General features: G+C 41.4%; 1 protein-coding gene across 1 annotated transcript in view; it reads left to right on the top strand.

Moving 5' to 3' along the window:
* Positions 1-9,313: 9,313 nt before the first annotated feature.
* The window catches only part of C11H10orf90 (chromosome 11 C10orf90 homolog), a 72,518-nt gene continuing 54,375 nt past the window's right edge, over positions 9,314-27,456 (top strand). The window contains exons 1-4 of the mRNA XM_075842715.1: positions 9,314-9,365; positions 13,679-13,749; positions 19,057-20,008; positions 23,365-23,568. Of these exons, the coding sequence (XP_075698830.1) occupies positions 9,314-9,365; positions 13,679-13,749; positions 19,057-20,008; positions 23,365-23,568 (1,279 nt within the window). The remainder of the gene's footprint in view (positions 9,366-13,678; positions 13,750-19,056; positions 20,009-23,364; positions 23,569-27,456) is intronic.

Genomic DNA, 27,456 nt, shown 5'->3' with positions numbered 1-27,456 from the left:
TATAGGGATGTATAGTATTGCAAGAACTCCCTTGTTATATCTCCAATATCAGAAAATAGAGAACCTGAGGGGGTCTTGATCTCTTTGATAAAGGATTGTTCTGTAAGTTTTTTAAGAAGTTTGGTCATGACTTTGGAGCCTCTATCCCCGTGCGCATAAAATTTGAAAGAGCTACGCTGATAAATTTTAGCTGACTTAATATTAAGTAAATCCTTCAACTTCTTCCGTAAGTCACTCAACTTCCCCTGTATCTCAAGCGCTTGTGAGCGTTTACCCACTCTCTCAAGAGCAGAAATCTGCGAGAGTATGGAGTTGAGCTCCTTCTCTCTTTGTTTTTTTAAATAAGCACCAAGAGCAATGAGCTCCCCTCTGATGAAGGCTTTGTGCGTTTCCCACACAATTGGCGTTGAGATATCAGGAGTTTCGTTTCTCGGAAAGAAGTCGACAAGATGGGCAGACAGGGAGGTTACATTGCGGGGATCATCCAAAAGGGTTTCATTCAAGGACCAAGTCCACGCCCTGGGGGGCAGGTTTTCCATGTTGAGGTTAAGAGAGATGGGGGCGTGGTCAGATAGCGTTATCGAGCCTATGCGAGGGGCAGTCGCCATAGGTAGGTGTCTACTAGAAATAAAGAGATAATCGATCCTATGGTGGGTCGCATGGGTATGAGAATAAAAGCAATAATCTTTAGTAGTAGGGAAATGAAGTCGCCAGACATCTATCAGGTTCAGGTGTTGGAGGCAGCTTCTAATTATTTTGAGGGAGGAGTGCGCAATGGGTGGCCTGGCGTATCTAGCAGGGGATCTAGTGAAACATTAAAATCTCCCCCACCACCAAAAGTCCCTCTGCAAATTCCTTAAATAACTTTAATGTTTTAATTAACCATTGAGGCTGTCCCTGATTAGGAGCATATAAATTAGCAAAGGAGATGGGCGAGCCAGCAAGAGTTCCCTTAAAGGAACAGTGTCATCACAAATTATTTTTTTATATGTTAAAGATGTTAGTGCTTTATTAAAAACGTTTATATTCATTTGTGTGTTTGTGTTTTACTTTTTCTTATTTTTACACTTTTTCTTCCCTATGGGGGCTGCCATTTTTTGTTCCATTTCTGTGTGTGTCGATTAACGACACATACAGACATGGAATACGGCAGCCACAGTCCCATAGGGACTGCGAACGGCTCCCGTCCCATTGACTGCAGTGTACGGCGTCTGTGTGGGAACTGCGCATGCGCCGCTCCCACACAGTCCTATTCGAAATTGGCGCCGTCCGGCGCCATTTTCCTGTGGACCGGAAGTCGCGGCCGGACAGTAATATTACTACTTCCGGTCGCGGCTTCCGGATTTGTGCACTTGCACCAGCGGCAGCAAACGGATCGGACGGGCCGGAGGGAGCCGCGGCGGCAGGAGCAGGTAAGAGATTTCAATGTATGTTCGTGTTTGTGTGTGTTTACTACTGTATGTAAACCTACTACACTGTGGGTTAGCTAAAAAAATGGCGACACACAGTGTAGGAGGTTACACCGTTCAAACCCCTCATTTATCCCGGCACTAGCCAGGATAAAGGAGGGGGGGATGCTGAGAGCTCACTAGAGCGAGGGCTTTTAACCCAATGTTGCAATGCTGCAATTTTGGGAACAGCTCCATCTAGTGACCAAAAATGGGTAGTATTATAAATTAGAAATAATTTATAATATTTCCTGGACTCGTGCAAAAAAAAAAAAAATTTGAACAATGTTTAATCACCCACACACTAAAAGTTTAATTTTTTTTAAAAAAACATGTTTTTCTGGCAACACATTCCCTTTAATGAAAAGGAATCTGCCTTCTGGGTCAGATTTAGACACTAAGTGGATGTAGGGTACATTCTTCTTAAAAGCTATGCTAACCCCTTTGGAGGAGGAGGAAGGATGAGTGCTATGGAACCATGTTGTGTAATGGTAGTGTGAGAGAGTGGGTAGCTTTTGGGGTTTAAAGTGGGTTTTCTGTAAAAGAATGACATCAGCCCTCTCCTTTTTCAGGAGCGCTAAAATTTGACTCCATTTCCTGGGGTCATTCAGGCCTTTGGTGTTGAGGGAGGTTACACAGATATCTGAACTAGTCATAGATAAACATAAGTGGTGGAGACAGGGGGATAGCGCCACCAGGTGACCAAGTGACATAGCGGTGAGAAAGAGACAGTTGGAGGACAGCGAATAGAGGCATCACATTCTTATATGGAAGTTTCAGTATCTCAGCGGGTACAAAAAACATCTCGAAATTTGGGAGAGACAGGGTTAAAACTGGTATCACAAAACAAAATGATGAAACAAAACAAAAGCCTGGAGATAGGCAAAGTATGTACCATAATAACAGTACATTTCAGATCGACAAACCAAAATAGTAGGTTTGAGATAGTGCTATGCAATGATAACATTCAAGATAACATTAAAGCTAAGTATGTAGTGGTCTAACATTATAAAGCAATCTGGAGAGGGCGTGAACCCGTAGGTTGCATATAACGAGGTTACAAAATAGTGGCGGTGCGTAACTGCGTATATAAGGAAACAAGAGCTTTAATATGAAAAAGGATATGTGGAGCCGCTGGTGCTCCCGGAGATCCAGGGATTCAAGTAGTGTCCATGGAGACTTTGCCAGGCGCCGATTTCCCAGATCTTTTACGATTCCTGGTCATCTTGTGCGGATTGGGGGTTTCCCAGGGCGTGTGAGGGGGCAATGGCGGCAGATCGGACAGGTTCTGAACCGCAGCCCAGTCCGGAACGTCCAGGTCAGGAATTCTCAAGGCCACCAGTGCGGCCTCCATGTCCGCATGCTTACGAACCATGAATCTTTTACCTTCAATCATGAAGGAGATGCCGAAGGGGAAAAGCCATCTGTATGCAATATTGTTGCGCCGGAGGGACTCCGTGAAGGGTTTCAGAATTTGGCGTTTGGATAACGTGGCTCTTGACAGATCTTGGTAGACTGAAACCCTCGAACCCTCCCACAAGAGGGAATCACAAAGTCTTGAATGCTTCAAGATGTCTTCTCGGACCTTTGAGCTAAAAAGGCGGCAAATAACGTCGCGTGGAGGCTCTTGGGGCTTAGGTTTGGCTCTCAGAGCCCTGTGAACCCTTTCCATGCTGATTTCGTCTCGGTAGTTATCGCCAAGTATTTGGACGAAAATTTGTTTGATCGAGGTATACAAGGATTCGTCCGGAATTGATTCAGATACGCCCTTCAAGCGCAAGTTATTACGGCGCCCTCTGTTATCTTGGTCTTCCAGCCAGTCCATGACCGAGTTCAGGTGGGTCTGACAGGCGATAAAAGAGGACGTGGAAGCTTCAGCGTGATGGATTAGGTGGGCTTGTGTAGACTCCAGCTGCTCAACTCTGTTGCCAATCTGACGGACTTCTTGTTTGATGTCACCTAGCTCTTTGACGACCGGTTCTAGTGCCTTGTTCAGGACCCTGCTAATAAAGGATCTGGATACGGGCAAGTCCCTGGTAGGCACGGTATCCTCCATGTCACTGTCAGCATCTGCTACGGGCGCAGCCTGGGCCTTAACAGACATGTCTTTCTCGTGTCTAGTGGTAGTGGAGAGGTGATCCCTGACGTTTGGGGGCTGAGGCTTTTTAACGAAGTTATCCAGACTGGTGGCTTTAGACTGTACAGTAGCGTCTCTTGCTTTTTGTTGCCCAATCTTGACCATCATACAAGCAGCTAGGTCTGCGGGTAAGTAGAATCAGGTAGTTAGACCATGTGTAAGGTTATGAAGGTTTCATTGCTGACGGTAAAGCTTTTGGATGTCGATCCGAGAAGAGTGGCCAAGTTAATGCAACATAGATACGGAAGTTTGTCCCCCACTCAAGAGGTGCAAATCTGTGGGCAAGAGGTCTTCCTCAGAAATTAGAGCCAGGCTCGTCCATATAGTAGTATAGTGACAATAGCAATATGGTTCAAGATGGCAATGTGCTGGGGAACTGCAAGGATATTCCAGTGTAATATAGGTGGAGTAGGATGCAGGTGCGTAAGATGCCCCTTGTGCTTCCCGTTCTGGCCCAGGGATGGTAGTTAAGGGCCTGATCTGTGTGGGTACGTTGGCTGCAGCAGCTAGCCCCCCCAGCCAGGTGCAGGGTGTAAGGTGTAAGTAGGCCGGAAGGATGGTGTTTGGAGTGATTCTGGCCCCCTCTCCCTCTCACCTCCAGGTCAGTTCAGTTCAGCCACCGGTGCTCAGGCTTCCCCCTGCGAGACCTTCAGCGAGGTGTCCGGTATCTGGGGGCTGGGGAGGTCTCGTCCGCGAGCGGGGAGGCCCAAATCGAGGCCGGGGCTTCTCCTCCCGCTGTAGGCCGCAAGTCCAGAGGCGGGACACGGCTAGGACAAGGGCTGTAGAGCAGCCTTCTCTGCTTCCCCCACACCAGGACGAGGGTGGAGGGCTGACAGGCAGACCAAGGGGAGCTCCGGGGAGTGCGTCGGGCGAGGGTCTCTGATGCGCGGCCGCCGCGCTTCTAGTACTCGAGGCCGCGGCTTCACTCGTGCCGCTAGGCCGCAAGATGTCCGGCGGCCTAGTGAGGCCGGTAAGGTCTCAAATTGAGCGTGGCCGTACGGGGGAGAGATGTTCCTACTGGAGAGTAGCTGGCAGCGAGCAGTGGAGCGGGATCCCCGGTCTGCACTCGGCGGAGTCAGGAGCTCTGCTGGGATGCGTCCGCTCGGTCCACGGCAAGCCACGCCCCAATCATTAAGCAAGAGTTTCATAAAACTAGATGTGTTTGAAAATATACTCTTAGGTGTTCACATATTAAAGATGTATATAAATTGTAGCTCAGTCAGAAATGTTGGTCCAGCTTGCATATTTAGGTATTTTCCAATAATTTATTAACGCGTTAGCGCATAATCATGTACATACACGGCATGGAAAGACAACCATTCGCGCATTCCGCCATGTATGTACGAGATTGTGTGGCACAGAAGATGTGCCCGAATGATCACGGCAGGAGCCTGACTGAGAATTACAGCCCGGGCATCGGCTGCAACAGCTAGGAATGGACCGCAGCATTTAAGTGGTATGACAGAGGAATAGGGCTCCCTCTAGCACCCATTGGCGGCCCGCGAACGTGAGGGTTGCCATGGCAGCCATGAGCCTAACAAACTATATGCCTATTAGGCTGTGCCCAAGGCATGGCCTAATAGATTGCCTGTTAGTCTTACATTGTAAAGTTCCCTAGTGGGATTAAAAAAAATTAAAACAGTAAAATAAAGTTTATTAAAAAAGATTCCATTAAAAATGAAAATAAAACCACTTTTTTTTTTCCATAAAAAGCAGTTTTATTTACTAGAAGGGTAAAAAATAAATAAATAAATACATATATCTGTTATCACCACCACGGACAATAAAGTTAACGCATTAATTAAACTGCCAGGAGAACGCCGTACAAAAAAAACACAAAAACAACGGTGGAAATGCTGTTTTTCTCCTTTCCCCCACCAAAAAAATTAAAATAAAGTTCATCAATAGGTGTCATGTACTCCAAAATAGTACCAATGAAAACTACATCTCAGCCCGTGAGACCCCCCCCCCCCCCCCACATATGGCTACATCGACGGAAAAATGTAAAAGTTACGGCTCTTGGAAAGTGGCGATGCAAAAACAAATAATTTAATAATAAAGCCTAATAAAGCCTAAAAAACCTCTACATATGTGGTATCATCGTAATCGTACTGACCCATAGAATAAAGTTAATATGTTATTTAAACCGCATAGTGAACGGCGCACATTTGAAATTTGAAAAACAATGCGGAATAGATTTTTTTTTTCTTATAGGCCATTCATTTCTTATGAAAGGACAATCCCTTTAATCCCTTCCCGACATGACATACAGTTAAGTCATAGCCATGTAGGGGAAGTATGTTACAGTACTTCACAGTAGCGAGCGGGATCGCGCTCCAGCGCTTAACCCATTAAATGCTGTTGTCAATAGCGACTGCGGCATTTAATTGTTAGAAAGAGGGGGGCAACCTGCTCTAACAGCTCATCGCCCCCTCCCCGCATTGCGATCGTGGGGCGCCATTGGTTGTTATGGCAGCCTGGAGGTCTAATGAAGACCCCAAGGTCTGACATTTTCTTGCTCCTATTGAGCTCAATAGAAGCCAGTCAGGAAGATTAAATACATGAAATACTGCTATACATTAGTATTGCAGTTTACACTATAGTGATCCAACTATCACTGGTTCAAGTCCTCTAGGGGGGACTAATAAAAAAAGTAAAAATCAGTTAAAGAAAGGTTTTTTTTATGTACAAAAAAAATATTAACCCCTTAAAGACCAGGCCAATTTGAGTTAGGGTTTTTTCCTCCCCGCCTTCCAAAAGACATAACTTTTCTATTTCTTCGTCAACATAGCCATATGAAGTCTTGTTTTTTGCTGGCAAGTTGTAGTTTTTCATGGCACCATTTACTGAACCGCACAATGTTCAGTAAATGACAAAAAATATTTGTGGGGTGAAATGGTCAAAAATAGCGATTACACAATTTTTTTTTTGGGGGTGGGGTTATTTTTACGGCGTCCATCAGGCGGTAAAAACTACATATTTACCTTATTCTACAGGTTGCTATTATTACAGCAATACGAAATGTATATGTTTTGTTTACCACTTTTAAAAAAATAAAACTATTTGCTAAAAAAAAAATGTTTTGTGTCTCCGTATTCTGAGAGCCATAACTTTTTTATTTTTCCATCAATTTAGAGGTGTGAGGGCTTAAATTTTGCAAAGCGGTACAATTTTGGCGTAAATGCAACTTTTTGAACGCTTTTTATTCCTTTTTTTTGGAGAGCTAAAGTGACCAAAAAACAGCAATTTGCATGTTTTATATATATATATATATATATATATATATATTTACGTCGTTCACCAAGCGGGTTTTATAACGCTATATTGTGATAGTTTGGACTTTTACGGACGCGGCGATACCAGTTATGTTAACTTTTATTTTGTTTAACATTGCTTTAGGGAAAAAATGGGAAAAAGTTTTTATTTTTAACGTTTAATATTTTTTTTTGGACCATTATAAAAATCTTTATTTAACTGGTTTTTTAACTTTTTTTTATTAGTCCCCCTAGGGGACTTGAAGCAGCGATCGTTGGATTGCTTGCATGATGTTTTGCAATACTAATGGTATTATATGGTACAGTAAATGGCGACATGAAAAACTACAACTCGTCCCTCAAAAATCAAGCCCTCATTAGGACTATATCGACGGAAAAATAAAAAAGTTATGGCTTTTGGAATGTGCGGAGGAAAGAATGACATTGGAAATCTCAAAAATGGCTGCAGCGGGAAAGTGTTACGTTTATTTGGGGGAGAGGGATATGGAAAGCATCCCAATACGAGACTTTCCCTCTAAAGAAAAATGGAGATTGGCTCCCATGTAAGAGAAATATGTTTTCAGGGTCTTTCCCATTGTTCCTCAAATAGAAATGCAAGTCGAAATTACAATGTAACCTCAGTGATTGAACTTGGCCTAAAAATATATCCCCCTATGTCCACCTGATAATCAAGAATTTAATTTGGCTCCTGTTGGGTTCCATGGAGGTTCCACAGTTCAATTACAAAAAAATGTTAATTTTTTACTTATTATTTATTTTGATTTTGTTTTAATATAATAATGCCTAATATAAAGTGTGTAGAAAAAGTTTGGACACCCTTGAAAGCGCGCTGGAAATGTGGAGGCCAGTGTTGGCTCAGGGAGGAAGCAGAGAAAACAACCAAACGTATCGAAGGACTGTCCTGGATTGTTCTTGGATATCAGGGTCATTTTCCATTTACAAAAATCCTGATAAATTTCCAGATCTGTTCTGTATGGTGCAATCTGTTCTTGTAATTAAATGTGCAATTTGGGATACAAGTTCTATAAATGGCTTCCTTCATTTTTTTTTCTCACAAAAAGTAATTCCAAAGAATTGGAACATGAGACAAAGTAAAATAAAAAATAACAACATTGACCTAAAGGGGTAAATATATTTCCGTGGGTGTATCCTGTGATGATATTAAGTTCCCTAAAGTGAGTGTTAGAGTCAGGTCAATGGGAGTATACGTGAGCAACATTACCATCAGGATTTTACAGCAAACTCATCAAAAAGCGTATAATCCAGTCAAACAATCTAAAATAATAACTAATAATATACTGTAAATGATTATATAGCACTATAAATGTAAGCACCCACGCTGTAGATTATCCTCGCAAATGCCACCAAACAATTCAATACAGAATACAGTTGCATTACAGTAACCTTGTACTCGTATATAAGATTATTTTTCTTTACATACTACATTGTTTATTTTCTTTTTATTACCATAGACAGAAAGTGAAATGGGCACCCCTTACCTAAACTGGAGACAATGCAGTGAGTAAGGGTTATCAGACGTGAGCCTCACGCTCTGGTTTCACCTTTTAAACACCTTATTCATACCCTAAAGATCTCACTGTAGACCCCATAGTCTTATAATAAAGCCTAGAATGTCTGTAATGATGGGGGGTGGGGAGACAGACAAGTGAGCCCTAATCTACCCTGCCTACTTGCAACGACCCGCCCTAGGCGACGGGGTACAACTGGGCGACAGTCCCTACGCTCAATAAGTGCACGACAGACAAACAGACAAGGGTACACAGAGCTAGGGGGAAATGGGGCAGTTGCCCACGGCAACACCGTGAGCAACAAGAGAAGTAAACTAGCCGAGTCAAACCAGGAGTGTACGAGGTACCAAACGCAGAGCAGGAGAGTAGTCAGCAAGCCGGGGTCAATATGAAGCAAGGACAATAGTACAAGACGCTGCAGCAGGGCCAGGAAACCAAACGAAAAGAATCACAAGCAAAGGAGGAACAGGAAAGGCAGGTATAAATAGACAGAAGGCGGGAGCTAGCTCCGTCTGGCCAGGCTGTGATAGGTTCTCCCACTCCTAAGCCTGCCACCCTGAGTGGTGGAAGATGGAGTCAGTCTTACAGACATAGAAGCAGGTGCAGACTGATTATCTATGGGCGTTAACCCCGAAGCTGTGCCTGGCAGATCCTTTACAATGTCAATATAATAATATTCCCCATAGTGCCAGACTCTTGTAGTGCCCATAGTTCTAGGCTCACCATACTTACCACAGTACCAGCCTCTGTAAAGTGCCCTTGTTGTAGTTTCTACCGCCAGCCTTATAGTAGTCCCCACAGTGCCAATCTTAATATAGTGCCCATAATACCAACCTCATAGTAGCCAACATAGTTCCGCACTCAATAAAGCGGTATCCCCATCTTAAAGAGGTATTCACACCTCAGACCATAAATGTCGGAGAAATGCAGGTCCCACCACTGCAAGAACAGGAATTCCCCGACTACATCTTACCTGGTGAGGATTTTTCCTGTTCCATCTTTTTGTTCTTGCTATATTAAAGATAATTCTGAATTCTGTTGGTCCGGCTGCTGGACCCCTGCTGTACTGGATTCAATAATGATCAATCATGAAATATATAGTTCTGCCGTGTCCTTCAGACAAAGAGCTGCTTTTTGCAGTGGTTCTCATCTCTATCTAATTGAAGGGAGTCCTAATTGGGTAGCCTTCTCTATCTTGTCCATATGGTCTAATAGGGCATAAATGACACATAGGACAATCTTTTTAGCAGTGCCAGTGAAGTCCGACATCCACTTATCTCCCTGCTCTATTGATTTAGGGTCCTCTTAAACAGCCGGATGTGGGCCGTGTAAACGAGCGCCGATCAACGAGACAGCTAGTTGATCGGCGCACGTTTGCTCCTTTCACAAGGAGTTATGAAAGGGGGTGAGCGCTCGTTACTACGATCATACATTTCCATCATGTCGGCAGCAGGTCTCCCTGTTATTTTCGGCTTCATAAATGATGCAATCAGCCGATGAACGAGCGTTTGCTTGTTCATCGACTGATCGTTGCCCTGTTTGCACAGGGCAATGATTGGGAATAAGTGTTCATATGAATGCTCGTTTGCTCGCTAATTGGCCCGTGTAAAATTAGTCCAACATGCATGTAAAAAGTGGACTGATAACCATCAGCTGACTGATCGTTCATGGATCCTAAATCTATGGCCAAGTTTACAAGTCATATAAGCAACAACCAAAGCTGACTGATGTGTCTTTTATATTTGGCCATTTAAGCTGCTTCCATCAACAGGCGGAAATTCCCCATTGACTTGTATTTTTTTTCCACAGAAGATGTTGAATAAAGAATATCCAGACAATTCTAATATATCTCGGTTTCAAAGCCAAGAACAAAAATATTAACATGTATTAAAAGGGGATTCGGAACAAGTCTTCTTATAGAGAGTGTGTAATTCTGTTTTAAAGTCAGCATTAGCGTGTCTCAGAGGTTTAAGGTTTGCATAGGGGATAAACTACAATCATGAATTTGGTGTGTTGCCTAGCAACAGGCATTTTTATTTTTTTTACGTCTTCTTGGAAATGTTACAAGTATTCAACTGAAGAAAATAATATTGCTTCAATGGATGGATTTTATAGGATCATGAACAGCTGGGATGTGCTCGTATTATTTAAACTTAAGTAACAGTATCAAATCCAAAGCCAGTGTGTTTTATCACAAAATATATTGTTCTAAATGTAATAAAATTCAGCGGAAAACCATTATGGCTATCAAATGAAAGTACTTTTTGTTTTGTTTTTAGTTTTTATAATTTGATTCCGTATTTTTTACAATGTATGTATTACTTTTAATGTGACTGGATCATTAAAAAGTTTATTGTCTTATTTTACTTTAAACGTAGGCATTAAGAGTGCAATTTCCTCTCTTCTATAAAAAAAAAAAAATGGTTTCCGTATACATCTATATTGTATAATTCTATGCCATCTTTCAAAAAAAAAAAAGAAAGAAGGAAAAAAAAGTTAAAAAATTTATTTAAAAGACGTGAATACCTTAAAGGGAATCTCTGGGATTTCAACATTGTTGCACTATTCTTAGGAAGGGTCATTAATGTTTGATCAGTGGGGGTCCCACCATTCTGCATCCCCTTCCAGGTACTGCAGATCGTCCCAATCGCTTGAATGAGACTGAGTGGGACTGACCTGCAGTACCAGGCACAGCCGTCAATATGGATGAGCCACGGTGACTGTGTAAACAATGTGGGAGTACCGCCATTTACGTGGCTTATTCATTGTGCTGATCGGTGAAGTTCTGTGTAGGTCGGACCCAAAGGCGCAACTTGAAGCTTCTAGGCTCCAGTGCAAAATCAGTAACTTTTATGTTTCATTTATGTATAGTTGTGTTGTGTGGCTCATGGTCGGACCACCATAGAGCAAACATTGATGGACTATCCCAAGGATACACTTTGTATCAAACCCATAGCTGTGTGGGCAGGAAAACGTCACAAAATTTTATTATATTATATTATATTATATATATATAACTAGAAAAAGTACCTGGCCCTGCCCGGGTATAACCTGTCGGTTTGTCTGCTTGTGTGTTCATTGGATTTCTTCCAAGGGTGCCCATGAGTCTAATCCATGCCCTCATATTTTCTTTGTTTACGGGGAAATCGCTAGTTGCCCTATATACCCCGGCAGTTACACACTGTTTATTTCAATTTTAACTTCCTAAATACCTAACAGCTAAACTGGTAGGAGATGGAGTCATAAGACTGTGACAGAGCCTGTTGATTAACAACATTGGCAGTTTTATTACCAGTTGGCCATGAACTATGGTTGGATCATAATTGAAAACAGGATCATGCATGAAAGCCAACTCATTAGCCCGCTGAACATGATGTGCTCTATCAGCTTGCTGACTAGCCTGGGTTCGGGCAGGAGTCTCTGCGTTTCTGAGAGCCACCTGCCTGATCTCTTGCTGAGAGAGCCCAAGTTTGCTGAGGAGTTTCAGCAGCTCGAGCAGCAGTATGACGCATTTGATCAGCTTGCAGTTGGGCAAGGGAAGTCTCTGCAGCTAGTAATGCAGCTTTCCTCCTGGCCATCAGTAATCTGATTCATTGCTATGGGTAACTGCTCCCCTGTATCTTCCCATCTAGGATTATCTTGTAAAGTGTACTATCTGCTACTGCCAGATAAAAACATCTTTACTATTAAAATGAATGTCTATATTCGCTTTTATAGTATTGGATCGTGATCATGTGATAATGGCTGATAACAGAGAACAACAGCAAGGTTGGGAAATTTCCGAAAGCCTTCCCGGACACCCGATGTACCTATGTGCCAAATTTGGGGTCAAATGGTTCAGGCATTTCGATGCCTATAGAGGATAGACAGGCAGACATTGACTTTTATAATATAGAATAACAGAGTTCCCCGGCTTCACACTGGTCCATTTGTTTGTTGTTTTGTGTGTGGTTAAAAACTTCATTTCCTACTGATATGAAGCCACCATATCCAATAAAGTCCAAGTGCAGGTTCCTTTTTGGAGGCATGACTGGCCTGAAAGGGGTTCAATTTATGAGAATGCTGAAATCCACGGGCTTGGTTCTGTTGAGAGATTTCAGCAGCCGAGCAGCAGCCATGCGCTTTGCCACAGGAGTCTTTCGGCTAAGTGCAGGTTCTTTTTTGGAGGCATGACTGGTATGAAAGGTGTTACATCCCTGGTCACAACTAGGAGCTGGTGTAGATATACTCTATAATTATGCCAGTTTCTGGTGTAAATTATCATAATATACTATAATATACAATATCTTTGGGCCCGCCCTTATACTAAGCTCCACCCACTTTGTAAAAAAGTGGCGAGAGCTGCACAAAAGTCGCAATTTTTCTTGCAAATTTTGACTTTTGAGTCATTTTTGAGACTTTTCTATGCCAGTTTTGCATAGAAAAGTTGATCAATTCCAACCAAAGTATAATAGAAAATTGTAGAACTTCATTATACACATTTGGGCAAAGGAATCCCAACGTGGTGCTAAATGTTAAGAAGTATAGATCTTCAAATCAGGGAACTCGGCCAGTGGACATACATAGTGGCAAACTCCTAAAGGTCAAGTAGTCTATATGTTCCAGGATGCGTGCACTGATTGTATATCTGCCCTTATGATGAGCGCCCTGCACAGCGTGAACGCACGCGCTTAGTTTATCAGGAGTATTACACCACTGCCTCTCTCCACAGAACTTCAGGTTTCCTTGATAAAAATGCAATTACTACATATCTGCTGTAGAGGCTACAGATAAAATCAAAAACCACTTATATTCTTCTTAGACAACGATAATGTTAACGCTTGTTTGATACAAGACATCAGAGAATGATTCATATAATCATGTAATGTAGGAAAAAAACAAAAATCTAAAGTGCAGAACAGCATTATTACTGTTTTTGCGTAAATGCACAATAGCCTGTATGAGTTTAAAGAGATATTCCAGTCATAAACACTGGATAAGTGATAAATGTTAGATTGGTGGGGGTTCGACCACTGGGACCCCCACCGATCGGTAGAACGAGCTGCCACAACCTCCGTTAATTGCCTGCAGAATTGTGATTGCAGCTCTGGAGTATAACACAGGCTGTAACTAAGAATCAGTATAAGAAAAATAATGTAATGTATTTACAATATTACTCAATTCGTCGTGTAAAGTGGATAAGCACTTCAAGATTATTTTTTCACACCACATCTATGGGAAATTGTGCAGTATCACTATGTAAATTACATAAGCATGACAAAATTTTCTTCATTTTTTTTATTGAACCAGGACTGCCAAACTGCAAGGAAAGTTCTGCCAACATCAAACATGAAGATGCTCATAACAAGGCAAACCTAAAGGTAAGAATTAGGAGACATGACAAAGGCAACATCAATTCTCACTATGACCCACCCTAGTTATCCTATCAATGTAGGCAACCAAAACCCATAATAAAATGTATGGGAAGGTGTAGAAGAAATGGGAATTTTAAAGGCTATGTACAACTTTGAAGATAATATATATCTAATGTTTTATGTGATTTGAAACAACTTTTAAATTGACTTTTATTTTTTTTTTACTTTTCATTTCAGATTCTATGTATCCTCTATACATAGCAACTGTATCGCTCTGTCAAAGCCAATTCCGTCAGTTCAACTAAACTGAAGGTTTGGCTGAAAGCTGGTCTTGTGTGTCTCTGACACACAGGATTCAACTAATAACAATCACATCTAAATTTATTTACTGTCCAATTAAAAGGAAAGGAGCTCGTTGAAGTGTATTTGCGAGAATGGGAGAGAAAGCCAAAGGTGTCATGTCCATGGCCGCGGGCCGTCAGACTCACTCACCTCCTTACGGCCGAAGCAATGGGTCTGTGAGCGCTGGCCCCAGTCTCCTCCTGAGGAGATGCCAGCGCTCACTTCCGCTTACCTCGGCTGGTTCCCGTAGGGTGAGCGCACGCTCGTGCCCGCTCTTAAAGGGTACCTGAATACACTGGACTATAAGAAGGGCTCAGCCCCTTCCTCCATTGCCTGAGCATTGTTGTCGTACCCTAAGTTTGTCTAGCAAATGGTCTCCTAGTGTTTTACAGTTCCCAGTGTTCCCCGTTCCTGTATCCCGTCCTACCTGGTCAAGTGCCGTGCTGAGCTGTAGTCGTGCTGTGCTGTATTCCACGCCTGTCCTGCTACACCACGCCTGATGTCTGCCTGCTGCCTTAGTCCCAGCCGAGCCTGTCATTGCTACTGTCCGAGCTGCCACAGGTACCCTATAAGAACTATAGACTGTGACCTGCGTCCTGTTGGCCAGCTGCCATACCGTCAAGGCGGTACGGCCCAGTGGGTCCACGCACCCAACGTGACAGAAGGCTTAAAGTTTAAAGTTTGAAAGGGTGCGAAAGGAATATCCTAGTGCCTCCTGCTTTTTAAAATATTTATCCAAGTCTCTCTGGCAGCCCGTGCCTGGATGTTCTGCTTCAGTTAACACCAATTTTCACCATATTGTGGTAAGGTAAACTATGGTTAGCTCCAAATTGGGCTCAGTCCAAACGAGTATGGAGCTCAAGAAGATACGTCCATTGAGTACAGGCGCAAGCCGGAAAACCTCAAACATTTATATATTCTCAAGACCCAGGTCACATTCAGAGTCATTCCTTTTTTGAGACCCATCATGCCCAACCTAAGAGCATATTCTAACTAGCTACCTATCTGCTATTCAGGGCAGAGTTATAACTAGGCTTTCCTTAACCTGGGGCAAAGATTCAGTTTATTATTTGTTTACAGAGCTCCAAATACTCTGCACAGACTTATTAACTTTAATAATAAAATTTTGGCTGACTGCAAGCCACGACTAGGGAAATGGGGTGGGGGAGCTTACTGCATAGATTATTAATTCAAATAAATGATGCAATACCAGATACAGACCATGAACAAGAGTGGCACTATTTTATGTGCTCACCAAGCATAATTCCCAAATGCAGTATGAAGGCAGCCTTCACTAATTGCTCGCCATCAATAATCCGGTATACAATGTGTACGTCTGTTTACAGCGCATTTAAAGTCTTGTCAAAATGAGTAGCGCCAGTGTTTAGATATTAAATATAATTACATTTTTGTTAATGTACATTTTATTATCAGTTTGCATCACATATAAAATATAGATGATGCAGACATTAATCACATTGGAACAGTAATATTTACCTAAACATTGCTAAAAGATAATCATCAGTTTATGTTTTATTAATTAATGCTGTAAAACAGACATTACTGTGTGCCCTCGAGTCATTTAAAACGGATGGATAATGAAACTACCATAAAATTAACACACAAAGTTCATTTTCTCTGTGCAAATTCACAATTTTCCCCGTTACAAGACGAATCCCTGGAATCGTTGTAATTTTCTACTGTATCCCCAAAGATAACTGCATAGCTCTACCGGGCATTGTAACCTTTTCCAGGCGAATACTATGATAGAAGTGATAGGCAATTTTCATACTTGCAGTGTACGTTTAGCGTATGCACCAGAAAATGCTTCTGGTGTATACACCAAAGAGGTCCGTAAACCCTTATGGACCCAACAAATGCTGAGAAAGTGTCCTTTTGGCATCCACCGTTCTGGTACACCGATCTGGTTTCTAGCTCCATTAGTGTATTTTCAATTTCCAAAAACACAAGCAACCAGGCATATATTATTTCCAGTACTCCGCTTATTTATGGCACTCTCCACAGAAAACAGGGATTGGGAACCCTATTTTCTTAGGATCGGTAGGGATCTCTGCAGTCAGACCCCGCTGATTGCACTTTATAGCATATCTGATATGCATACCATAAAAGTGTACCCCTTCAATGCTCTGTATTCTGTTGTTTACTTGTATTTGGTGATCCACCTGCTCTCCTGCTGCACGCTGTGTAGATCCACAAGCAACCTCCTCTAAGATTCACTTTATGTATACCACTTGTTGACTGTAATTTATGCTCTGAGGAGATTTATACAGACTGCGGCCGGGGAGCAGGGTGATCTGACGGCTGTAACAAATAAACTGAGCACAGAAGTTAAAGTAAGTATATGGCACATTAACTGCTGTAAGTAAGGACTGTCTGCCTGAAAAATGTCATATGAAAAAGATTGGAAACTTAAAAGCATTTAAAAACATATATGATATAACAATAATGTAATATTTTTTGTTTACAAAGTGCATTATACAGATATTTTGCCTGCAATCAATTAAATAAGTTGTCTCTTCAGAGACAATACTTTTCAGAAAGGAGCCACCCGGCGAGCAGCTGAATTTGGTGGGGAAAGCCGCAGCCAGACATTAACCCCTTTCCGTTGTAAACAACTTTCATATTTTAATTTTCGTTTTTTCCTCCTCACCTTCCAAAAGTAATAACTTTTTTATTTTTGCGTCGATATAGTCCTATGAGGGCTTGAGTTGTAGTTTTTCGGAGCGCCATTTATTGTGCCATATAATGTACTAGGAAATGGGAAAAAATTATTTGTGGGGTAGAAAGTGAAAAAAAACAGCGATTCCTACATTGTCATTTGCGCTTAGTTTTTACGGAATTCACTGTGCAATTAAAACAACATGTTAACTTTATTCTGCGGGTCAATACGATTATGGCGATACCAAATATATATAGTCTTTTCTATATTTTACTGCTTTTACAAGTAAAAAAACTAAGTGTAAAAAATGTAATTTATTTTGTTATTTTATAACTTTTTATTTTTCCGTTGATTAAGTGGTATGAGGGCTTATTTTTTGCGAGATAAGCTGTAGTTTTTAATGATACTATTTTGGGGTACATACGACGTTTTGATCACTTTTTATTCCATTTTTTTGTGGGATATGAGGTGACCAAAAAATAGCGTTTCTGGCGTTTACATTTTTTTTTTACAGCGTACACCGTGTGGGTTAAATAATGATATATTGTAATAGTTCAGACTTTTACGGATGCGGCGATACCAATTATGTTTATTTTATTTTTTTTACTATGCTCTAGGGGGAAAATGGGAAAAGGCAGGTTTTTCGAACTTGTATTTATTTTTTATTTTTTGACATAAAAGAAAAACTTTATTTGACAAATTTTAACTTTTTTTATCAGTCTTCCAAGGGGACTTCAACCAGCGATCGATCGATGTATTGCAGTATATCTTCTTTTTGACAGGCTTCTATAAAGATGGCGGACATGGGGGCCTTCATTAGGCCCCCAGGCAGCCATAGCAACCATCGCGACCCCACGATTGCGTTGCGGGGGGGCGCTATGAGCTACTAGAGAGGGTCACCCCCTCTTTATAACGATTTAAATGCTGTGTTCGCTATTGACCGTGGCATTTAACGGGTTAAACGAGTGGGATCGCGCTCGAGCGTGATCCTGCTCGTTACTGTGAAGTGACGGCTGTAACATACTGCCGACACCTGCATCGTATGGAGTGGGTACACTCCGTGAGCCCGTTCCATACTTCCCCTACCCGGCTATGACATATGGATATGTCAAATGTCCGGAAGGGGTTAAATCAATGGCTAACCATGTAATACATGGACGATTCGAGTCCGCCAGAACGTGAACTGCTCTTACAGAACAGCTTTCCATTATGGCTCATGGAGAGGGGTCCTGAGCAGGGGACCCCCTTCTATGACATTCAATAAAGCATATGGACACGAGTTAGCTTTGTGAGACAAACCCTTTAGAGGGAAAGGGGTTGTCTAGTTTGGAAAACCACTTTTTATACAACTTATTAGGAAATTCTGAGTAAATAGTGGGGGCCTCAGTTCAGGATCCTCATATCTTGGCCATAGTTTAAAGTGGTTACATAAGCGTCTGTCGCTCTGGAGGACCTGTCCTTTCCTGCGTTACACAGACAACCCATTGATATAAATGGGCACTGTGTAATGCTTAATTTCTCCTGTGGTGGTGCTGCAGGAACATTAAGCACTTACTGTAAGGGTATGTGCACACGATAGCGACCATTACGTCTGAACTTACGGAGCTGTTTTCAGGAGAAAACAGCTCCGTAATTTCAGACGTAATTGCATGTACTCGCATTTTGCGAGGCGTCATTGACGGCCGTAATTTGGAGCTGTTCTTCATTGGATTCAATGAAAAACGGCTCAAATTACGTTCAAAGAAGTGTCCTGCACTTCTTTGCCGAGGCTGTTATTTTACGCGCCGTCTTTTGACAGCGACGCGTAAAATGACAGGTCGTCGGCACAGTACGTCGGCAAACCCATTCAATTGAATGGGCAGATGTTTGCCGACGTAATGGAGCCGTATTTTCAGTCGTAAATCGAGGCATAATACGCCTCGTTTACGCCTGAAAATAGGTCGTGTGAACCCAGCCTAAGGTTTCCTCACAGAAAGCAACTGATCAATGAGGGTCCCATCAGGGGGACACTTTGTGAACAGCTTAATGTCAAGGGACCCTTCTAACAAATAGGGATTGTCCAAAGTGGAGATCCACTTCAATCAGGTGTAAATGTAAATTTCTGAATAACTAAAATTTACTAGTTTTGGAATACTTGGGTATTAGATCAAACAAATTCATTTCAATTCCCACAATCCCAAATCAAAAGATCTGTAATATTTGAGGTAACATTTCAGAATTTAACTTTTTTCCTTTAAAATATTTTTGAATTGTATAAATTTAATCTGATTTTATCCGTCCTCATTTTACAGATGGTCGATGAGGCTGAATCTGAAGACGATAGGAAGCTTCTTCCTTCACAATCCATGATCACTGAGCCTGTTACTACTTGTTTGAGGCCGTCTATGATTAATCAGATTTCCATCAGCAATAAAAGAACATTGTCATCACTTCCCGGCAAATTAGAGATTCTAACATCCCCCGACAGAACTGTATGTAGAACAAACCTCCATCCTGCCAGGAAAAAACACAGCCTGGATACAAAGAAAGGATTTTCGTCTATTACAATTACAGCCAGAAGATATATTACATCTTTATTCCACACTCCGAAGGAAATTACCAGTGACCCAGCTTCTTCTCAGTGCAGGAGTAATGACTTATTAATGAACGCTCCTGTTTCATCAGTTAAATACAATCAGCAATATAGATATTTAGATAATGGAGATGATTGTAGCCAGAATTTCAAGAATTTTGGATTAATTAATTCCCAGGAATTTCCATGTGGGCCCAGTCGGGTTTCAAACATGGAGGCCGATCATCAATATTTAAAGGACAGCTCCAAGAAAACCAACCATACAACATTTATTTCAGGTGTCCGTGTTAAAAGGGATCAAACATTTCCAGGAACTATTTATTATAGACACAAGTTATTTTCCCTGTCTATTGGTCAATGTCATGCAGCCAACCAAAGAACTTACAAATCCGAAATATCATTTAGGATAAAGCATCCTCTGAAAAGTAGACTTGACCATTCTTTTAAAAGGAACTCTGTGGAGCCCCCTAGACATGTTTTCAGATGCTGTAACAGAAATCACCTTGCGGGGGAAAATAAGAAGAATCGTCCACTTGACTATGAACGAACAAGTCCGTTTTGTGAAATTCAACATGGACCATTAAAAGAACATCAAAAAGATAAAAAACTACACGTAAATGGATATCACCATGACCCTTGCCAAGATGTCTCTAATTATCTCAATATAGAAGGTGAGCAGCAATCCCAGGGTGCTCTAGTTATTATTCAAAAGAGGACATCATGTGGTTGATGATGTCGTATGTAAGGAACCCATGCTGCAAACTCAATGATTTTTAAGCTAATTCGGTGTAGGGTATATGAAGTCGATAAACTAGTACATGTCATTCATCATACTGGACTTAGTGAAGGAAATAAGTATTTGATCCTTTGCTGATTTTGTAAGTTTGCCCACTGTCAAAGTCATGAATAGTCTAGAATTTTTATGGTAGGTTAATTTTACCAGTGAGAGATAGATTATATATATAAAAAAAAAAAGAAAATCACATTGTCAAAATTATATATATTTATTTGCATTGTGCACAGAAAAATAAGTATTTGATCCCCTACCAACCATTAAGAGTTCAGCCTCCCCCAGACCAGTTACACGCTCCAAATCAACTTGGTGCCTGCATTAAAGACAGCTGTCTTACATGGTCACCTGTATAAGAGACTCCTGTCCACAGACTCAATCAGTCTGACTCTAACCTCTACAACATGGGCAAGACCAAAGAGCTTTCTAAGGATGTCAGGGACAAGATCATAGACCTGCACAAGGCTGGAATGGGCTACAAAACCATAAGTAAGACGCTGGGTGAGAAGGAGACAACTGTTGGTGCAATAGTAAGAAAATGGAAGACATACAAAATGACTGTCAATCGACATCGATCTGGGGCTCCATGCAAAATCTCACCTCGTGGGGTATCCTTGATCCTGAGGAAGGTGAGAGCTCAGCCGAAAACTACACAGGGGGAACTTGTTAATGATCTCAAGGCAGCTGGGACCACAGTCACCAAGAAAACCATTGGTAACACATTACGCCGTAATGGATTAAAATCCTGCAGTGCCCGCAAGGTCCCCCTGCTCAAGAAGGCACATGTACAGGCCCGTCTGAAGTTTGCAAATTAACATCTGGATGATTCTGAGAGTGATTGGGAGAAGGTGCTGTGGTCAGATGAGACGAAAATTGAGCTCTTTGGCATTAACTCAACTCACCGTGTTTGGAGTAAGAGAAATGCTGCCTATGACCCAAAGAACACCGTCCCCACTGTCAAGCATGGAGGTGGAAACATTATGTTTTGCGGGTGTTTCTCTGCTAAGGGCACAGGACTACTTCACCGCATCAATGGGAGAATGGATGGAGCCATGTACCGTCAAATCCTGAGTGACAACCTCCTTCCCTCCACCAGGACATTAAAAATGGCTCGTGGCTGGGTCTTCCAGGACGACAATGACCCGAAACATACAGCCAAGGCAACAAAGGAGTGGCTCAAAAAGAAGCACATTAAGGTCATGGAGTGGCCTAGCCAGTCTCCAGACCTTAATCCCATCGAAAACTTATGGAGGGAGCTGAAGATCCGAGTTGCCAAGCGACAGCCTCAAAATCTTAATGATTTACAGATGATCTGCAAAGAGGAGTGGGCCAAAATTCCATCTAACATCTGTGCAAACCTCATCATCAACTACAAAAAACGTCTGACTGTTGTGCTTGCCAACAAGGGTTTTGCCACCAAGTATTAAGTCTTGTTTGCCAAAGGGATCAAATACTTATTTCTCTGTGCACAATGCAAATAAATATATATAATTTTGACTATGTGATTTTCTGTTTTTTTGTTAATATAATCTATCTCTTACTGGTAAAATTAACCTAGCCTAAAAATTCTAGACTGTTCATGTCTTTGACAGTGGGCAAACTTACAAAATTAGCAAGGGATCAAATACTTATTTCCTTCACTGTATATGTGGCAGAGGGACCTTTGGAGTCCCCTCAGGTTTCAGGGCCAGGGTGCGACTGCAACCTCTGCACCCCCTATGATTACGCCCCTGATTGCCAAGATCCTTTTAATATTACTATATATGTTTATGCAGTGTCTTGTATATGTGGGTGAGCAATGTCCTGACAGGACGGGGTTGCATATGCTGTGAGCAATGTCAAATAGAGTATGGGAATACAACACCTTGTAGCCAATCAGATCATAATAGTGGCCATAACAGCAGAGGAGTGTGCTGATATTGGGGAAGGCAGTGACCTGGTGTTAATTAGCTCGCCCGGCTCCATAGACAAGTCCCAGTGGGTGGCCACAGCTCCTGCAAGACGTCTCCTTCTCTGGTCCCGTCTTTAGCTATGTCCTGCTGAAAATGGTAATCAGCCTGCCATGCCTTGCCTGCAGAACAAAGTATATCCTTTGTTTGGCTATCATTTTAATCGCTATTTCACTCTTGACTCTGATTCTGACATTGACCTCGATCTTGTTACTGGATTACGTTCCCGTCTCCCACTTTGGATTTGTCATTTGGTTCCTGTGGTTCTACTATTGTTCTTCTCACCTGACTCCCAAGTATGGTCCCACCTCATCCACCAGCTTGCTACATTCTGACTTTTAATCTGATGAAGACCCCCGGCTACGTTCCTGACTCCGCTATAGCGCACCTGCTGACAATTCGTGACTATTCTTACAACCGCGTCTTGGGTATCTAACTGGGAAAATCCATTCCTCCTTGCAGGGGTTAAGGGAGAAGAACGTCAAGTATTCTTAGACTGCGCACCCCAGCCTAGCCAGCGCTAAACCAATTGCAGCTTATAGGATGCACTTCTCTGGTGAAAAACGTAACACCTGGTTAATCACATCATTATGTTGGTAAGGACAGGGCTCCACATGACATGAACAATGTCAAAAGTGGATGGTTATAGAACATTCAGTACTCCAACAGATCATAGGAATAGTCACAGCAGCAGAAGAGGAGGGTTCTGTACTTGTGGGAGGCAGTGACCTATTCATTCATGTCCTTTTGTTATTAAGGGAAGAAATGCATGTGACATAAATAGTGTCTACTAGTACAATGGAGTAGAATATATTATATTGGCACACAGCTTATGAGTATTTTCACAGCAGCAGATGAGCAGTATGTTGACTTTGTAGGGGCAGTTACCTGTCCACTCATGTCATTATGTTCGTCATGATATCATGGGGGAATAAAGACTAATTTTATAATTTTTTTCCATGGATAGTTTTGATCAACGCAGATATATAAATTGATCTAAGAGGTTTGGGGAGCAAACAGAGAAGCAATTAAATAAAACTAGGATGAATAATGAATTCAGATGACTAACAATACCTTGTTTATATCTTCTATGCCTGTGGCTCAAACATTTGCTTCATTTATCCACATCATCTGATTTCATAAAAAAAGAAAAGTCTACCCAACATTTCAAGGGAAATGACTAAACACAGTGTTTCTCCCGTGTAAGGTCTCAGATGCCACATTATTCTTAAACACTATTCTCTTTTATAGCCTTACTAAGATTAACTATAAACTTTTATATCCGCAGCCTTCGATTTCCCGCAAATACTGAAGAAGGATCCTCTGCCTGTTAGTGAGATTTATGCAGAGAGAGATTCTCCTCTTCAGAACTTCGGTCATCTTGGAGCAGAAAGGTTAAGCATAACAACCTTCAACTTCATATTTGGAAAACAAATTGCAAACCAGGGAAAGAATAAGCTGAATTTGCAGAAGGAAAACATCCCACTGAGAGGTAATCCGCAAGACGACATTCTGCTATCAACATATAGGCAGCATACACTGTGTACCTTGTGTTATGTTATCTATTTTTATCACTTTATGATCGATTTTTAGCTTTATGCTAATTAGTTTCTTAATGCCCAACTCGGCATGTTTTTACTTTAGACCAAGTGGGCGTTGTACAGAGGAGTGTATGACGCTGACCAATCAGCGTCATACACTTCTCTCCATTCATTTACACTGCACTTGCGATATAGCTATATATCGCTATGTGCAGCCACATACACACACTATAACATTACTGCAGTGTCCGGACAATGAGTATACATTACCTCCAGCCGGGACGTGATGTGTATTCAGAATCCTGACATGTCTGAATCTTTTCTGTGAGATTTCCAGCAAGGCAAACGTAATCTAGTTTTAAATGACAGGTTACATCGTAATCTCGCGAGATTACGTTTGCCTTGCTGGAAATCTCACAGAAAAGATTCAGAAGTGTCAGGATTCTGAATACACATCACGTCCTGGCTGGAGGTAATGTATATTCATTGTCAGGACACTGCAGTAATGTTAGTGTTTGTGTATGTGGCTGCACATAGCGATATAACTATATCGCTAGTGCAGTGTAAATGAATCGAGAGAAGTGTATGACGCTGATTGGTGGTGACAGAGTCTCATTAAGTGACCTTTTGAACTGCTATATGAACCGGCCTATGAATTTATCCATAGATAGATAACTTGTAGATGCATTGACTGTTTGCTGAATGATGTGGATAATAAATAATGTGATTGAAATTGAGTATTTTCTTAGAAGTTTTATTACTCATAGTTGAGTAATGTTGATAATGGTGTGATCTATTTTTTTAATATTACATATATTCATCTACTATTTTGCCTAGTTCCTACTAACATACTGTAAATATTTGACCAATTCTACTAAGGGCCTGTTCACATCAGCTATGGCTTTCCGTTGAGGGGTTCTGTCGGAGGTTTCCTTTTGGGAGAACCCCTCAATGGAAAAGTAAACTGTTTGTATCACCATTGATATCAATGGTTACGGAAACATTTTTAATGGTTTCCGTTTGTCATCATACCGTCAGGTTTCAGTTTTTTTTTAAAGAATCAATAGCGCAGTCAACTGCGCTATTGATTCCGTAAAAAATCCGGAAACCTGCCGGAATGGTGACAAACGGAAACCATTAGCAATGTTTCCGTCACCATTGATATCAATGGTGATACAAACGGAAGCATGATGACAATCTCAGTTCAGCTACATCTGCAAATTACCAGATAGCAATTTGACAGGATAGGTTCAAGCATTTCCACTTTATTTCGTGCTAGACAGTCTGCTATCTATATGTCAGATACCTTCGGTTGTCTACCTAGTTTTACAATCAAATGCAAAAATATTTTTGGGCGAGGGGCAAGAATACGTAAGAGAGCTTTACATGTGATTATGCTGTTCAGTACACTGGACCACAAGAGTCTTTTACGTAACAATTGGCCAAAAGACTCTAGCAGAAGACAACACCATTTGGAGGTAACTTTGGAGCCAATCACTTGCCACTGGGGGTCTATTTCTTATGGGTTTGCAAATAATCAATTAGAGCTTATTGATGATATGTCCTTTGTCGGCCCCTTAGGATTATCTCCTTTGGTGGGTCCTTGAGTCCCCAAGTCTATACTGTATGTAAATCCTTGACTTAACCAACCCATGGAAGTAGATTAATTGTGGAGGAAAACAAGTTATACGTGTGCAACTAGAACATATGTGCCATAGTAGCAGTCCATGGGACTAGTATGAGCAGGACCGATTTTAGGTGGTGGCCAACTGGAAAATTGCCCAGGGCCCCCGTTTCTTGGGGTGCTCCCAGGACTTGACCAACAGAAGCATAACCTCAAGGTGGAGAGGAAAAGTACGAGACCCATAGAAAGGCCCATTCTTCTTCCCAATGATTTGCACAAGGCTTTTCTTCTCCAAATGTACCACAATATTGTAAGCAAGGGTACGGGAACCATATCTAAAAGGGTTAAATTATATGTTCCTATATTCTATATGTCCACAATACATATCTATTAGCATTAAATTGTAACCAGCTGAAATATTCAGGTTTGCAAATGACACTTAGGGAGTGATTACAAGTTCCAGCAGGTGGGTAGACTTTACGAATATGGGACTTTACTGCTAGAAATAAGTGCTAGAAATAGTATTATTTGCTGGCCTGGAAAGCCGGCTGCTTAGGCCTGTGTTTAACCCCTTAAGGACGCAGCCTAGTTTGGGCCTTAAGGCTCAGAGCCCATTTTTCAAATCTGACATATTTCACTTTATGTGGTAATAACATCGGAATGCTTAAACCTATCCAAGCGATTCTGAGATTGTTTTCTCGTGACACTTTGGGCTTCATGATCGTGGTAAAATGTGGTCGATATATTCAGTCTTTATTTGTGAAAAATTGCAAAATTTAGAGAAAATTTACAAAAAATAGCATTTTTCAGAATTTAAATGCATCTGCTTGAAAAATAGACGGTTATACCACCCACAATAGTTACTAGTTCACATTTCCCATATGTCTACTTTAGATTGGCATCGTTTTTTTGAACATTATTTTATTTTTCTTGGACGTTACAAGGCTTAGAACATAAACAGCAATTTCTCATATTCTTAAGAAAATTTCAAAAGCCTTTTTTTTAAGGTACCTGTTCAGTTCTGAAGTGGATTTGAGGGGCCTATGTATTAGAAACCCCCATAAAACACCCCATATTAAAAACTAGACCCCTCAAAGTATTCAAAACAGCATATAGAAAGTTTTTTAACCCTTCAGGCATTTCACAGGAATTAAAGCAAAGTGGAAATGAAATTTGCAAATTTCATTTTTTCTGCTGAATTTCAATTTTATTCAAATTTTTTTCTGTAACAGAGAAGGTTTTACCAGAGAAATACTACTAAATATGTATTGTCCAGATTCTGCAGTTTTTAGAAATGTCCCACATGTGTGTCTACTGCGCTCGTGGACTAAAACACAAGCCCTAGAAGCAAAGAAGCACCTAGTGCATTTTGAGGCCTCTTTTTTATTAGAATATATTTTAGGCAGCATGCCAGGTTTGAAGAGGTGTTGAGGTATCAAAACAATGGAAACCCACCAGAAGTGACCCCATTTTGGAAATTACACCCCTCAAGGAATTCATTTATGGTTTTTGTTATCATTTTGACCGCACAGTTTTTTCACAGCACCTATTTGAATTGGGCTGTGAAATGAAAAAAATGATATTTTTTCCAATAAGATGTCATTTTTGATCAAAATTTCTTATTTTCACAGGGAACAACATACCCCATTTTGTTGCTCAATTTGTCCTTAGTGCGGCAATACCCCATTTGTGGTGATAAACTGCCGTTTGGGCCCATGGGAGGGCTCAGAAGGAAAGGAGCGCTATGTGTTTGTTGGAGTCCAGATTTTGCTGGATTGGTTTTCGGGTGCCATGTCGCATTTGCAGAGCCCCAGAGGTATCAAAGCAATGGCAACTCACCAAAAGTGACCCCATTTTGGAAACTACACCCCTCAAGGAATTCATTTATGGTTTTTGTTATCATTTTGACCGCACAGTTTTTTCACAGCACCTATTTGAATTGGGCTGTGAAATGAAAAAAATGATATTTTTTCCAATAAGATGTCATTTTTGATCAAAATTTCTTATTTTCACATGAAACAACATACCCAATTTTGTTGCCCAATTTGTCCTTAGTGCGGCAATACCCCATTTGTGGTGATAAACTGCCGTTTGGGCCCATGGGAGGGCTCAGAAATAAAGGAGCGCTATGTGTTTGTTGGAGTCCAGATTTTGCTGGATTGGTTTTCGGGTGCCATGTCGCATTTGCAGAGCCCCAGAGGTATCAAAGCAATGG

Source organism: Rhinoderma darwinii, chromosome 11, assembly GCF_050947455.1.
Source record: "Rhinoderma darwinii isolate aRhiDar2 chromosome 11, aRhiDar2.hap1, whole genome shotgun sequence".
NCBI classification, from domain to species: Eukaryota; Metazoa; Chordata; class Amphibia; order Anura; family Rhinodermatidae; genus Rhinoderma; species Rhinoderma darwinii.
The sequence above is the reverse complement of the archived record's forward strand: the minus strand, read 5'-3'. Positions and strand labels throughout refer to the sequence as shown.